At 37.1% G+C, this 14,669-nt stretch overlaps 2 protein-coding genes across 4 annotated transcripts in view; one reads left to right on the forward strand and one right to left on the reverse strand.

The window, feature by feature from the left end:
• The window catches only part of LOC107085979 (sodium- and chloride-dependent GABA transporter 1-like), a 13,219-nt gene extending 11,696 nt beyond the window's left edge, over positions 1-1,523 (forward strand). The window contains exons 13-14 of the mRNA XM_015376684.1: positions 975-1,142; positions 1,393-1,523. Of these exons, the coding sequence (XP_015232170.1) occupies positions 975-1,142; positions 1,393-1,488 (264 nt within the window). The 3' untranslated portion in view covers positions 1,489-1,523. The remainder of the gene's footprint in view (positions 1-974; positions 1,143-1,392) is intronic.
• A 12,167-nt stretch (positions 1,524-13,690) lies between these two features.
• The window catches only part of iqsec3 (IQ motif and Sec7 domain 3), a 134,605-nt gene continuing 133,626 nt past the window's right edge, over positions 13,691-14,669 (reverse strand). For 2 of the 3 annotated variants that reach the window (XM_015376677.1, XM_015376679.1), the window contains one exon: positions 13,691-14,420. In XM_015376677.1, the coding sequence (XP_015232163.1) occupies positions 13,863-14,420 (558 nt within the window). In that variant the 3' untranslated portion in view covers positions 13,691-13,862. The remainder of the gene's footprint in view (positions 14,421-14,669) is intronic. The other variant, XM_015376678.1, reaches the window with a different exon arrangement.

The following is a 14,669-nucleotide window of genomic DNA, read 5'->3' on the forward strand; positions in this document are numbered from 1 at the left end:
GGAGTAGAAGTAAAAAGTCGCCATAAAAATAAGTAGTAAAGTAAAGTAAAAATATCAGAAATATCTACTTGAGTACAGTAACGAAGTATTTTTACTTCGTTACTTCCCATCTCTGACTGACAGTCATGTTTACAGTATCAGCCTTTCAAAATGGCCCTTCCCAGTCAAAAGCTGGCCGAATGGCAACTCATTTCCCTGCAGCCAGCAAAATACCCTCCAACTTCCAGCCAATGTCTTTCCCATGTGCGTGCCTATTTTTTTAATCTGACTCCACCATTCATTGAATGAATTACAGGGTTTGACCAGGAGATAACACTTCTCTTTAGATCTTAATGTCCACAAATTATGACAGAATATTTTAGTACAAAGATTGATAATAAAAAAGGAATTGCCTAGGACCAGCCAATGGCCCATCAAGGAAAGTGGGGACAATTTGAATGGCTATTACAGTAGCTTCTTCCATTTTCTAATGATTGCTCAAACAATGCATCTTCTTTCACCAAGCTGCATGGCAATTTCCCCATAGCCCTTTACAGCCTTGTGGAGGTGTACAATTTTGTCTCTAATTTCTTTGGACGGCTCTTTGGTCTTGGCCATGGTAGTAGCTGGATTCTTACCGATTGTATGGGGTGGACAGGTGCCGCGCTAATGACGTCAAATAGGTGAGTCTAATCTAGGAGAATAAATGGAGTGGAGATGAACATTTTGAAGGGAGACTAACAGGTCTCTAAGAATCAGAATTCAAGCTGATAGACAGGTGTTCAAATACTTATATGCAGCTGTATCATACAAATAAATAGTTACGAAATCTTCAGTTACAGGTTTAAAAGAGAATTCAGAAATAATCAGAAAAGTTTAAAATGGGTTAAAATCAGAGCATCTCACATAATCTTTGAACATAATACTATGACAAGAATATTAAGACCAAAAGATATATTCAAAGAAACAATTAAAATTATATTTGTCATTTATAGGGAGTCTTCACCTTCAGTGCAATTGAAATGACCCCACTAATGCTTGGGAAGTATGTGTATCCATTGTGGGGCCAAGTGATTGGATGGTGTATGGCCCTGTCCTCAATGATCCTCATCCCAGGCTATGTGATCTACATGTTTTTAACCACCAAAGGCAGCATCAAACAGGTACCTCCTCTGTTATCGATATCTCATTAATTTGTTAAAATTTTGGCACTCTAAAAACTCATACTATGCTAACTTTAAAACACTTTGTGAGAAGCAGATGTTGCTGTTGTTGAATTGATGGATGTAATCCCATCTTTATCTATTACATATTTTCATCTAGATAAATCTAATCTGATATGACTGATAAACACAAACTCTTCATGGTCTTGCCAAAATCTTCAATTTTTTTTTTTTTTTTTTTCATGAGCAGCGTTGGAAGAGGATGACAACTACCCAGGAGGATGAAAAGTCATCAGGGCTGGAAGAATTCACACACACAGGGAGCATGGTAGAGGCTCCTGTGTAGCCAGGATTGTTCAAGTCAGGCTGTTCCATCTGCCAGGAGTTTAAGTGGTCTCTGCTGAAATGTAAAAATTGGGTAAAAGAAGACTAGAAAAAATAACTTAATTTGTTTCACTCCAACCAGTGTTGTGGTTGAAACCTTTTTGTGCTTATAACAATTTGCTTTAGCAGTATTTTTCCTAAAAAGAACCCAAAATAAGTCACGAGTAAAACTGTGTACATAACCTATATTTCCACTGTTATTGGTTACCGTGCTCTGCAAAGCTACTCATACCTAATAAACTTTTTTTTAATATTTTTTAAGTTACAGCCACAAACTTTAATTTATGATATCAAAATTTTATGTGATAAGCCAAAATAAAGTAGGACATCATTAAGAAGAAGTATGAAAAGAAAGTTCTAGAATAAACAAGTTCTCACCAACTAGAATTAATAAAATTTGCTATGCATTTGCAGTAAGCAGAGGTATTAAGAGTACTAATGTTTATTACTCAAATAGAAGTAGGAATTCTACTGTTTAAAAACACTTTTGGAGAAGGTAGAATATCAACTTAAGCTTTTTAATTGAGTAAAAGTGTAAAAGTACCATTTCAAAACTATTTAAATATTAAAAAAAGAAGTAATGCAGGAAAAAATGTGAAGGACTGAAGCTTTAAACCTTATACTGCACTACAGGAACATTTTTCTACAATTCTGGAATATAATTTCCTTAGACCTAATTTTATTACTTTTATAACTAATGACAACAGCGTCAAATTTTACTTTGAATCATTTTGAAAAACTATTTATTTTGGTATGTTTGTGCAGAAATTACCACAAAGAAAATAGTTGCCTGGATGAAGCAAATGATTTAGTTTTTTGTAATTATTTTGTTTTGTTTTTTTTAAATACCAACAGTCCATAACGAAAATGAGCGTCAATGAAACAAAACTGACAAGTCTATTTTTGAAATGTAAGGAGTAGAAGTAAAAAGTTATCCAAAAAACAATTACCCCAGTGAAGTATAGATAGCCAAAATTTCTACTTAAGGTAACAGGGTATTTTTTACTTTGTTTCTTGACACCTCTAGTAGTAAGCCCCTTTACTATGATGCTGTGGAACAGAATTATATCAGTTAAGATGTTAAGATTAAGCATAAATCCCCTCAACACTAATGAATAAACAGTATGATAAGGACAAAAGAGTATGAGCTTAAGTCATTATTTTGGCAAAAGTTAGTTTAGACTGATTCACACAGGTAGTAAATACATATGTATGTTGTATATTTGCCCTTTTTTGGTGAACATTGTGGAGATACTGTATGTTGGTAGTAACCTGACAAAATATGGAAAAGTGTTATACATATTGATAGCTTTGCAAGACACAGAATATGTCTTTGACATGCAGTGAGATAGATATATATACTAATGTGTCATTGCAGAATAAGCCATAATCCTTCAGAAATAAAGGTCCCACAATATAGAGTAACTTATATTGTTTTATGAGCAAATATTTCCAGGTTTAATTTTTATTTATTACAGAGTGTTTTCAATGTATTTCCAAAATTAGAAAGCTGTAAATTTATTTGAAATTTAAAAAAAAGACTATGCAGATAAAACATGCCTCTCCAAAGTGCAATTGTAAGACTGTAACACATTATCATCTTTCTCCAATCCTCTTAAGTCAAACAAAAAATATACTCAAGGTTCTAGAAACCTAAAGGGTCTTGCATGATGAATTCTAGCCACAAGTAATACAAACAGGTTTTTATGAGAGATAGATTTAAGTTAATGTTAAAAATCAGATGCAGGAGTTATAGGGTGATACCCATTTGTGTATTGTATTTGTTTTATGTGTTAGTACTGGTGATACTTGTTGCAATAACAAGTTGCATTTACACGTAGTACAAAAACAAAGGTTAAAAGTAACTGAATATCATAGAACCTAAGAGGAAGACAACGCTAGGAGAGAAGATTACTGGGATTGAAATCAGGTGAAGCCAAATAACTAATGCAAAGCAACTGAGAATAGAGCAGTAGAGGAAGTAGAGGAACTGCAGAAACCATTAAATGCAGCAGAAAGAACATATAAACTATTAAAAGCAAACAGGAAACCTTTCTCCCTCATAGAGTTAATAACAATATAAAACTTACTAGTATAGTTATTCAATAGTTAAGTAGCAATTTTCCCATCAGTGACATCATTAAAGCCGCTCTTTAAAAATAACATCCTATTTTACAAGAAGAGGGAAAAACACTTTAAGCTGATTAGCAGGCCTTTGATTTGGTTTTTGTCATTTTTTGTTTAAGTAAAGAACAGGAAAACCTTTGTTTTTTTTTTTTGTTTGTTTTTTTCCATTTACAGCTTTTCTTTGTTTAACATCAGGAAGGTTTTTACCATTTTCACTGACTGTACAAAGCTGAAGAAGCGTACTTTGGGAATTTTTGGATATATGAATTGATTTTACTTAAGCTATTCATGTAACTAAAGTCTAATAAAAACAAATATATAAATATAAAATTTTCCAGCTATTTATTCTATTACAATGCATTATCACCAAGCAGGCTTGTATAAAATTCTTTGTCTTTTATGATTTTTTATAGCTATCTCCTAATGGTTGAAACGTGCTTTAATGAATCAGATTTTTTTCATCATACATGCTCTAGAAAGAGTACACTGTGTTTAAAAGATGATAACTTATAAAAAAAACAGTCCTTATTTTGCAGTATGTTTTTAAGGGACCAGTATTGTAACAAAAATCAAGAGTCATTGTCTAAGCATACTTTTCTCAGTGTAGCTGTTGGGATCTGGGGATGTACCACCTTCCTCCAGCAGAGTGCGCCGTGGGTCTCCTGGGGCTGGAGCCCTCCAGCACACCTGAGACACATCTACTCATCAGGAGACCTTCCCTTTATAAGCAGCTGCCAGACCTTCCTTCGACGCCGCAGTGTTGACCTTAGTTTGGTTAGCAACCTGAGCCTCTGATACCTGAAAGAATCTTAGTTGTCTCAAGTGAGAGAACTGATTCTAACTCTCCTCTGTTTTTGCTCACAGGAAACCTGTCTCAAGCCCGAAGCTCTGGGTGAGCTTAACCTGCCTTCCAGCCCTGGTGAGCCAAACCTGAAGATTCCTATTTGGATTTCCCCTGCTGCTCTCTGTGAAGAGCTGGAAACTCTGATCAAGGTCTGCCATTCAAAGTCAGAAGCTAGACGCTGCAGCTGCTTGTGTACTCTGCTGAACCAACAGTCTCTGGACCCATGGGTTCCCTCTCTCACAAAGAGAAGTCTGGATCCCGTCAAGGTAGAATCAGAATTATCTAAGGACTCATTAATCATCTGCCTGCCAGTTAATCAAACTATCATCTCTGCAGACTTCAGTGAACCCAACCCGGACCTGTTCCTGATCCAGTTCATGATTCTGTGTGTCAACATCTTTAATAAACTCTGTTAAACTTTTACCCAGCCTCCGTTGTGTTCTGCATGTGGGTTTGATATTAAACCAATCATGACAGTAGCTTAATTTGAATTAATCCATATTCTATTAAAATATCAAAATACTTGCACAAACAACTGAAATATGACCTGGCTACAGCCATGTAATATAATTATCCCAATAAGATTATCAAGCTTTGTGTTTGTGGCACTTGTATACTTGAATATGTTTCTACAGATTTTGGAGGAAGGTCATATTTTATGTTATTTTACAAAACTATTTATAAAAATGTAACTTTTTCAGGTTTTTTATGATTAAAATCACAAATCTTAATGCCTTAGAATCGTATGTGAAAGACCCACAGAAATGTGCATTATTTCCAGTCTTGGCCAGTAGAGTAGAGAGGTACTGTAAGCATTTTTACAAGCCTTAAGAGAAGGAGATTTAAGAGTATTTCTTCTTAGTTAAAACTAAGTCATCCTGAATGTCTAAATAGACTGTGATCCAGCTATTCTAGTGCTATGAACCTATATAGGGTTGTAATCCTGTTGTTTACAATGAACCCTTACCTCGTTGTCAAAGCTTTAACATACTCTAACCAAATGTTTTTCCTAGTAATGCTTCAAATTGTTTGACATAATTATTTACAAGCCTCTTTCTTCCTTCTAAAGAAAGGCATTCCCACAGCAGGATTCTGCCACACCATCTATTATATGTTCCTTCTGTTCATCAGAATAACAAAAAATGACTTATTAGCATAGCTTAACAGATCAATCTCTCTTTTGAGCACTGATTTGTATCAAACTCCTTAAACACACACAATAGATTATCATGTGAAAATAACGCTATTAAACACTACTGTAATGCTGTTGCTTGCTTAACAACAGCGAGTGTTATTTGAAAGCTCATTAGTCATTGTCAACTACCACATGCTGTAAACCACTGAGGTTCTGGTCTTAAAAATAACCTTACTATTGGAGAAGATGAGTCATTGAGAGATGAGTAAGTGAAAAGACAGTGTCTTTACTTTCCCTTCCAACAGAAGATGTCTAAAATCAATAAGGATGACCATTACAAATTTTATTCAATATAAGCTTCTGGATAACTTGCTGTTGCTGTTACAGTAACTCCAATAACTGAGTCGAGACCATGTTGTTGAATCCATTTAAATCATTTTTAATTTCAAGATGACATACTTTAAAGACAAGAAGAGGGACGATTTAACTTAGGGAGAAGATGGTTTCACCTATGTAACCTCAAACATGACCTCTTGTTTTCTTTTTTATGATTTGAAGCGAAAAAAAGTGTTAAATAGATCACCAGATCCATTTATCATTTGCTCATGACAGGGTGTGGATTGCTATGACAAAGCCCTTTTGAACGTTTCTCCCCACATGCTCAATTTGCTACATTTCCAAATGCTACATTAAAGTGTTCTCACTCAAATCCAACTGGTTAGTGTGCCTTGTGTTCATGTTTGTTGTCCAACCAATCATATCTATACCCCAAAATGTCTAAAACGTATTGTTTAAACTGAAGAATAAGAACTTATTGGTTAAATAAAAAAAAAGGTAACTGCTTCGTCATGAGGCACTCAGACTTACTGTCTGCTATTAGTGTCTTAGGGTTGTTCACAATTAAAGGACAAAAAAAAGAAACACTCATGCCTCACAATTTCAATCCATTTTCAAATCAGCAATCGTTACATTTTCAAACTGTCATGCACAAACAAAGCCAGCAAAAACATGAATATCCATCCTATCATAATCAAACAAACAAGTACAATCATCATAAATCAGTGTTTAATCCAAAACATTAGAACTCAATATAATCTGCTAAAATTCATTATGTAACCTTTAAAAATGTGTTCCAAGCCAGTAAAAGTATTAAACTAATCATCAGAGCCGTTCATTCATTTTGAAAGTGCTAACTCCTCTCATTGCATTATGAAACAACAATAAAAGCCATCAGTGGGATGGAAACAATGGAGCGGATGGATTTGTTTAGAATGAAGCTCTGCTGCCTGGAACACAAGCTATTGTTCTCTCCGTCTTTTCACAAGGTGAAATCAGGGAAAAGGACAGAATGATGAGATAGAGACCTTCTCACACTGGGCGTGTGATTATAAAACAACATAGTAGACAGATGGAGGTCAGATGGGGGTAGAGTTAACTGAACATCCATTCCAAGGTACCTGGTGGGGCATACGTTTTAAGAGACAGACAGGGTTTGGGGTAGGGCAGCTACTGACCTATTTCAGCGTTAAAGGCGTGCCAGAATGCAATGGTAATTTAAAAGGGCTGAAGGTAGATTGCTTGTCCTTTCCGTCTCCACTCATGTGGTATTTACAATCTAAGCTGAGTTGATGCAGAAAGAGATCAGATAGCGCATTCTTTTGTCCCATTCTTAATATAAGCAGTTATATAATATAATATAAGCAGATAATGCCATAATTTGCAATAAAAGCTGCATGTAGTTCTTTCCTTTTTTTCTAGAAAATGTCAAGCCTGAAAGGTCTGAAGGGAATGTAGATACTTAGAGTGTAGGTAGTTTTGCAGATGGACAGGCAGTGATCCATCAAAAGGAACACAGACAATGGTGCATCAAAGGTAAACTAATGTCAATACAGATGTTAACATTTAAAAGTCGTATCAGAAGCATCTTTTCATGAATTCAATGGGGATTTACTGAAAACGGTACGTTTGACAAATATGAAGCCGAACACAGTGCATTGTACATACAATATGTTACATATAAAGAGTTTTGAATACTCAAACCACATTGAAAAGATAAAACAATAACCTTCAGATAAGTTCCTTGATGCTATGTTAAACTGTTAATAGGAAGATGGGACTGTGGATTAATATTGTTTGGTTCCCCATTAATTCATTCTTCATTGCATTAAATCTTAATCTTTATAAATCTTACATGTTGTATTAACTATAGTCATGGTTCTCAAACGCTTATTCAAGTGCAACCAGTGTATTGAGTAGTAATCAAGAAAAATTGGCATGATCTTTTGCAAGCCTTGTGGAACATAAGCTGGCCAACAGAAACCAATATGGGTTCTGCGTTGGAGAGATTCTTAAGATTTCCCAATTAAATCTTTTCAGGGTTCCTAACCTGATCCTGTTCCATGGTCAAAAAATAGTGGGATTACTGACAGATATTCTTAGTGACTGGTCTAGTCTCAGTAAATACAAATTAGTGTAAAAAATGTTAGACCATGTCAAAATAAGCAGAAATTAAGTAAGATGTTTCCATAGTTCTTGTCAAGAATGATTAAAAACACCAAATAAAGTAAAAAACTTTCAGTCTTCAGACCTTAATATAGTCTTGCAGGTATTAATCTTAATGTGCGTTTACACCAAACCTGATGTCAGCGATTTTAACCTGGCTGGTGAAACCAATCTGCAAGGTAAGTGAATTCGCCCGGGCGGCAAAAGGCTTCTATGTCTTTGAGTCGCTGATTGTTGATTTCCACAATGGCAGACATTGATTTTTCAGAAAAAAAAATTGCATTGCTTTCTGTACTTTTGACAGCTGAACAAAACTGTTGGCGTCGACGTCCCTGAGTTCAGGATATTCTCCAGGGATGGATTAAGTATGGGAAATATCACCTCCTCCTCCAGGAACCTGCGTCTGGATGATGGTCATTTTAAGAGATGCTTCTGCACAGCAGCAGATTGGATTAGTCCTCTGGAAAGACACTACACCAAAGGCAGAGTAGAGCCTAAAGCTGGTCGAGAGTAGAACAGTGCTACATCGGAGAAGCCAGGCATGGAGGCAGAGCTAGGAGAGGCTACGGATGGCTGGAGCTAGCCTTTAGGCTAACTGGGGTAGATAAAAGGAGTAACATGGAGGATCAGTGAGGGTTGCCTGGGTAGACGCCAGTAGAGCTGGGGAGAAAAGGCATACATCTGCGTTGGAGGTAAGATGACAAAATAGTTTTTCTTGGGCTAAATTATAATGGCTTTTTTAAAGCCACCTTAAATCCTCTTACGATCATTCCCACTTTATCCTTTGTCAACATTTTTTTCTCCATCTTCCATTTTTGATTTAAAAAAAAAGCTTGCCTCCGCTGTGCTCTTTCTTTCTTTTTTGTAACACACAGCCACATCTAGTCCCTGACTGGATTTTGTGATGCAAATCAAAACTTCATATTTTTTAACCTTTTTTGCAGGCCTGTTTGCAACCAAAACGTTACCAACTTTGCCAAAATTGTGCTGTTGGCCTCCCTAAATTTGCCACCCTCGCCTTACTCTGTTTCTTTCCCCTTTGCTGCGCACCAGATCCGCCCTTAGACATAAAGATATCATGGGAATCCTTAACTCTGTCAGGAGTCCTGTCTGTGTGTTTTTGTTTCTGTGTTTGTCTCCCTTCCTCCACCAGGAGGCACCTGGCTCTGGTCCGCCTCCTCACACACCTGCTGATGGTTTCCTCGTTAACGGAGCGTTCTGAAGCTGCTGACTGCCACTACCTCGACGCCAAAGTGTTTGCCAGTTTTGGGTACTCTAGCTGAGTTTTGCTGAGTCGAACTGAGTTTTTGTCTACCTGAGTTTTAACATTGTTTTGTCTTTGCCTCTCGGCAGGAAGTCATCCTGCAAACTGGATTTTTCGGACCTTCTCTCCCTGGAAGGATCAACTGAGCTACAAACTGAGCTGGGGTTCAAACAGGAGGTTTGGATCCACTTTCCCCAAGAGATTGTTTGAGCTTCGCACTGAGAAAGGGATTCATCTCCACAATGACCCATTCAAGTACCGGATGAAATCTGAGTGGCAGTCAGTTTCTCCGTTCACCTACAAACAACCGCATTCTGGGTAAACCCTGTTCCGCCCTCCACCGAATCAGACAAACACTGGAACTACAGCATACAGACTGGAGTCAAGGATTCAATACCTTCTCTGGAAACGTGAGTCAGCAACCAAATACTCTTCTCCAAGTTTACAAGTCCAATTTCCCACTGAGCCTGAACTAACCTCTGTGTCTTCCCCTCACTTTTCAGTTCTGGTTGAGCAGTGTTCAGAGCAACACTTCTGTCTGAATGATCTCTTCAATCTGTTAAACCTTTTCCCTGGTCTCCCTCTTTGGTCTTCTGCATTTGGGTCTGAACCTTAGTAAAATCATGACAAACTCCAGCTGTTAAATTTGGATTTAGTATGAACATGCCCGAATCAGTAACATATAACATGGTGATTGTATACTGTGACCTAAAACAAACTGTATTATTCAATAAATGGAGAGTTTTATATGTATATGGTTATTATGTGGAACAAAAAGGAATAGTGAACTGCTAGTCCTCATTAAAGAGTTAAAAGAGGAAGTAATAGTCAACCCATTGAGACAACGAATAAAGCATTGGGAAATGGATTGCACGCTGAGAAGAGGTCTGTATGCTAAGGAAGTTTCTTTAAACACTGAGAGAGGCAAATAAGATCAACAGCCAAAAAACAATTGTTGAACTAGAACAGATGTAAAGAAGCAAGATAATGCTGCCCCTATAAACAGATGCCTAAAGGGGGAAGATACAGCTGACCGACATTAACAAACACCTAGAGTGAGAAAAGGCTTTATATAAGAGGAACAATAGAGAAACAAAGTGATTGTTTCCCCCACAAGCAAGGAAGGTGGTAAAGACAAGAAAGCAAGGTAAAAACGACCATGTACAGCAAAGGGACTGCAGGAGAAAAAAGGGGATCAATCAATGGGCATAAATTAGCCATCATTCATCAGTTACAGTGGCACCCGGACCAAATTAGAACTCCAGTGAATTTAGGGTGCAAGAGTATTTCAAGTTGGTTGCCTTCAGACAAAGAGGCACAGCCTGTCATCAGCTTAGTTTTTACCACCATAATCTCCAATCATAAGAACTGGAGGCACTTTCAGCTTCCTGTGAGTGCCCAGCATATGGACTGTTGTGGCTAAAACTTTTTCCAAAGCCTTGAGTCTTTTTGTTGCTGTGAATTTCAAACCCAGAGGCTGTTGATGACTGATCTTTCTATTTGGAGTTTGGACTATTAGATAATAGGATTTGTGCTGAAGTGTTTGCAGCATATGGCCTCAAAAGCTCCTGGGCAAATTATCACCTCAAAAAGTTGTATTTATAAACTGAAACTCAAAAGTTTTCTAATCGTCTGAACACTGAATGTCACTGTAACTGCGCTTCTAAGAAAGGGGCTGAATATTGTTCAACTTTTACCCAAGAATCAAAAAAGTTTCTTGTCTGCATTCCACCTTAAATGGGTCAAAAGAGTCTATCCTTTCTCCATCAAGAGACTTCACCAGTTGTTCCTGTGTCAGCATTTTAGGGAAAGTTGGATTTATTGGCTTCATTTCACTTTTCATTATTATCCAATGAATTAATTACTGCTATATCTATGCTGTTTCTGACCCTGCAAAAGCATTATTAGATAATGGGCATAGAAATTAAGAGAAGATCTAAACATAAAAACATCTTAGCGGTTGACAATATTTTAAAAACAATTTGGGAGGTTAAGTTTAGCCAAAAGATGTTTAAACAACGCCCTTGGGGCTCATTCCAAAATATGCATCTAGCTCTAATTCCAAGTTGTTAGAGGAAAAGGGGGGTGGGTGCTCTTGGATGTAAGCAATTAAGAAGCAAGCTGGTAACAGGTTTAGACATTTCCATACCATGGCAAGTTTGGGCAAATCTATGTAGAATAGGGAGTTGGTGAGGTGTTTTATTGCTCATAGCACAACAAAAAACACAATTGTCTTCTATTGCTTGTTTTATACATACATTATCTCATGAAAAATAAAGAGCAGTCTAAGATTTTTGCCATGACTGTATGAGCAAATAATCTACATGTAACCAAGGCTGTTGATGATGTAAATCACACAAAGAAAGAAATACATAAAAATACTCTATAATCCATGTGTAATATACTAGAAAATCAATTTAAAATCATATTGAAAATGTTATATCTGTCAGTATCTATAATGCAATCCAACCCTATATTAGTGCAACTATATCAACTTGTTTAGTTAATTTGCCCTTTGGGTTGTGGCATGTAAAGGGTGTCCCATTAATCAGATATTGCACAAGAAGCACATAATAATGGGCAAGCCTATCACAACTCCATTGCTGCACAACATACTGATGGATTTATTTACAGACAACTCTTTGTTCTTCTGCAAGCGTCATTGGGTACATAACCCATGACTTTTACCATTAAAACAACAGGTAATGAAATCAATCATTGACTTTTGTTAACCCTCACAGCTTTGGACTCCACTGTAAAAGAAAATCATGCTTGAAGTTGCTTCAAGCTTTGGTGAATGTTTGGTAAATGTGTGAAATGTTAAAGTAATGGGTTCTAGTTAGATTAAACCAAAATAAAAGTCTCTTAATACTTTGATATCAATGTGAATACAAGATTTGGTGTAAGAATAGCTCTACACATGACCCTAAAATATATACGTACATGATATCAGAATAAGTATATCCACTAATGACTAGTGTTTGTGACTAGCTCCATCGTACAGGACGATGCCTAGAAGGTATTAGGATCAACACAGTTTCTTACCTTCTTAAGGATTAAGTAGATATAATTGTGAGAATGTTTGAAAATTAGGCCATCTGTCATTCCAGTTTGCCGAAAATAATCTGATTTATACATCTATTTGTGTTGACTTATTAATAACTTTCAGTTGTTTCAGATTTTTTGTTCCCACTGAACAACTTCATTATGTGTAAAATGACCGCAAATGAAAGCTTTAATTAAAATGAAGATTATTAACTTAATTAAAATGAGTTCTAAATATAAAAGAGCTTGGTGAATATTAAGGTTCTGTTGGGCAGAACCTCACTATTCAATATTAAAGTATGATCATTACCTTTTAAAGGTAATGATCATTATCGGACACAAAAGGAATTAAACTGCATTGTGCCAACATTCCTGCAGTGTCAAATGACTATAATCTTTTTTTATTATTATTATTTTAGTCATATATAGGACATAATAAACAAACTTAAAACCCCCAAAGTCTGGATGCAAGTCTGGTTTTTGTCTTGCAATGTGTTTAAAAAAAAAAAAAAGAAAAAAAACTTTACCAAGGTGGTACTTATAAAGCGTTTGAGAACCACTGATCTATGTCAAACAACCACTGAATGTTCTTTGATGATGCAGACACAATACAAGGGATGAGTGAATAACAAACACAGCTTTTCGCAGAAAGCCATTTCCTTTTTTAATCTAAAGGAGTTGGGAGGAAAAGAAGAAGGCCCTCCATCACATAAATAAGTCAGCAAAAGCGCAAATGGCTAAAAGAGACCCGAAAGGACTACCTATCTTAATGTTTTTTGTTCTTTTTTCTTTTTTTTTTTTTATCTCTTTAAGCCCTAGCATTCAGTCAAGTGCAAAGAAGTCATTGTTTTGTGGAGGCATATGTATTTTTGGCACGTTTTCCATTTAGCATCAGCTATACACATACAGCACAGTAAGTAGGCGGGGAAAAAAAGGAGCAGGAGGTCCTCTGGGTGTTCCAGCATCCATTCCTGGAAAAAATGTCAAAAAGTTTGTTGGATTCATTAGTGGTAAGATGTGACAGGGAATCCATCCTCAAACTGATTTCAGTAAATAGTTTCTTTGTTTCCTCTTGCAAGAGTTAAAACTGACGTAAAAGTTATAGAAATTTGTTAAACTACATAGTATTTCAAAATACATGAGCAATCGAGTGAAAGTATATATATATATATATATATATATATATATATATATATATATATATATATATATATATATATATATATATAAATACACCTTATTTCTCCTAGTCTGATTCAAAATGTTTATTATTTTAATATTTTCTTTAGATATATGCATATAAGTGAGGTTTTATTTTCTTTTTCTTCATTATAGCTTTTTCCTCTGTATTTATTTAGAATCTGTACATTATGTACAAACACAGAAGGAAGGTTTATGTTGAGTTTTATGTCTATTAATTTACACCATGCTCCGAGAGCCACTAGGGGTCCGGTGTAGACTGAGGCGAGGGTCTGGTGGTATATATTGGTGTGGGTGGTTGTAAGGTGGAGGTGGAGGAGGCAGTGGGGGCTGGTGCCCATCACTGCCATAGGAGCCATCTGGTGAGCGAACAGGGGTGGACATTGCGGACTGGCTCAGCTGGTGGTGGCTGTGGTGGTGATGCTGGTAGTGGTGGTGGTGGGTAGGCGTATGACTGAGGAAGGCCTCCACACGTCCATGGCCGCTGCTGTCAAGCATGATGACTTTGACAATCTGCTGGCACTGGATGAGCGCCTCGGGCCGGAGGTCGGCCACACTTATGGCGGGTTGGTGCTGCAGTTGAATGGGGAGATGGTGGGCGGGGGTACTCGCCGCGGAATGCAACTGCGGGTACTGAGGTGGAGGCACCGGCCCCTGTGTTAACCCCTGCTGGAAAAGCAGCTCCCCACGGCTGTTAAGAAGCGCCGCGCTCTCTGGGCTCCGAGCCACACTGCTGCTGCTGAGCTGGTACGTCTGAAGCCTGTTGTGAATTGACACCTAGTTTAGAAAACAGTCAAGAGAACAGCATCAAATGTTATAAAACTGGGTCCTCCTCTACAGTCCGTTAAGCGTTGTTTATTTTTTTTTGTGGGGGTGGCACCACTTTCACACACATACAATCACACAGGGCATGCTTTAGGGCTTAGGTGTTGGGAAATAGTGAAGGTGTAAAATCAGTGAGAGTGACTCCCATCACTCCACCCCCACAGGTGCTGGGAACACTACAACAGATGCTGGGAAGACCAG

The sequence above is a fragment of the Cyprinodon variegatus genome, unplaced genomic scaffold (assembly GCF_000732505.1).
Source record: "Cyprinodon variegatus isolate N-32 unplaced genomic scaffold, C_variegatus-1.0 Scaffold139, whole genome shotgun sequence".
Taxonomy (NCBI): domain Eukaryota; kingdom Metazoa; phylum Chordata; class Actinopteri; order Cyprinodontiformes; family Cyprinodontidae; genus Cyprinodon; species Cyprinodon variegatus.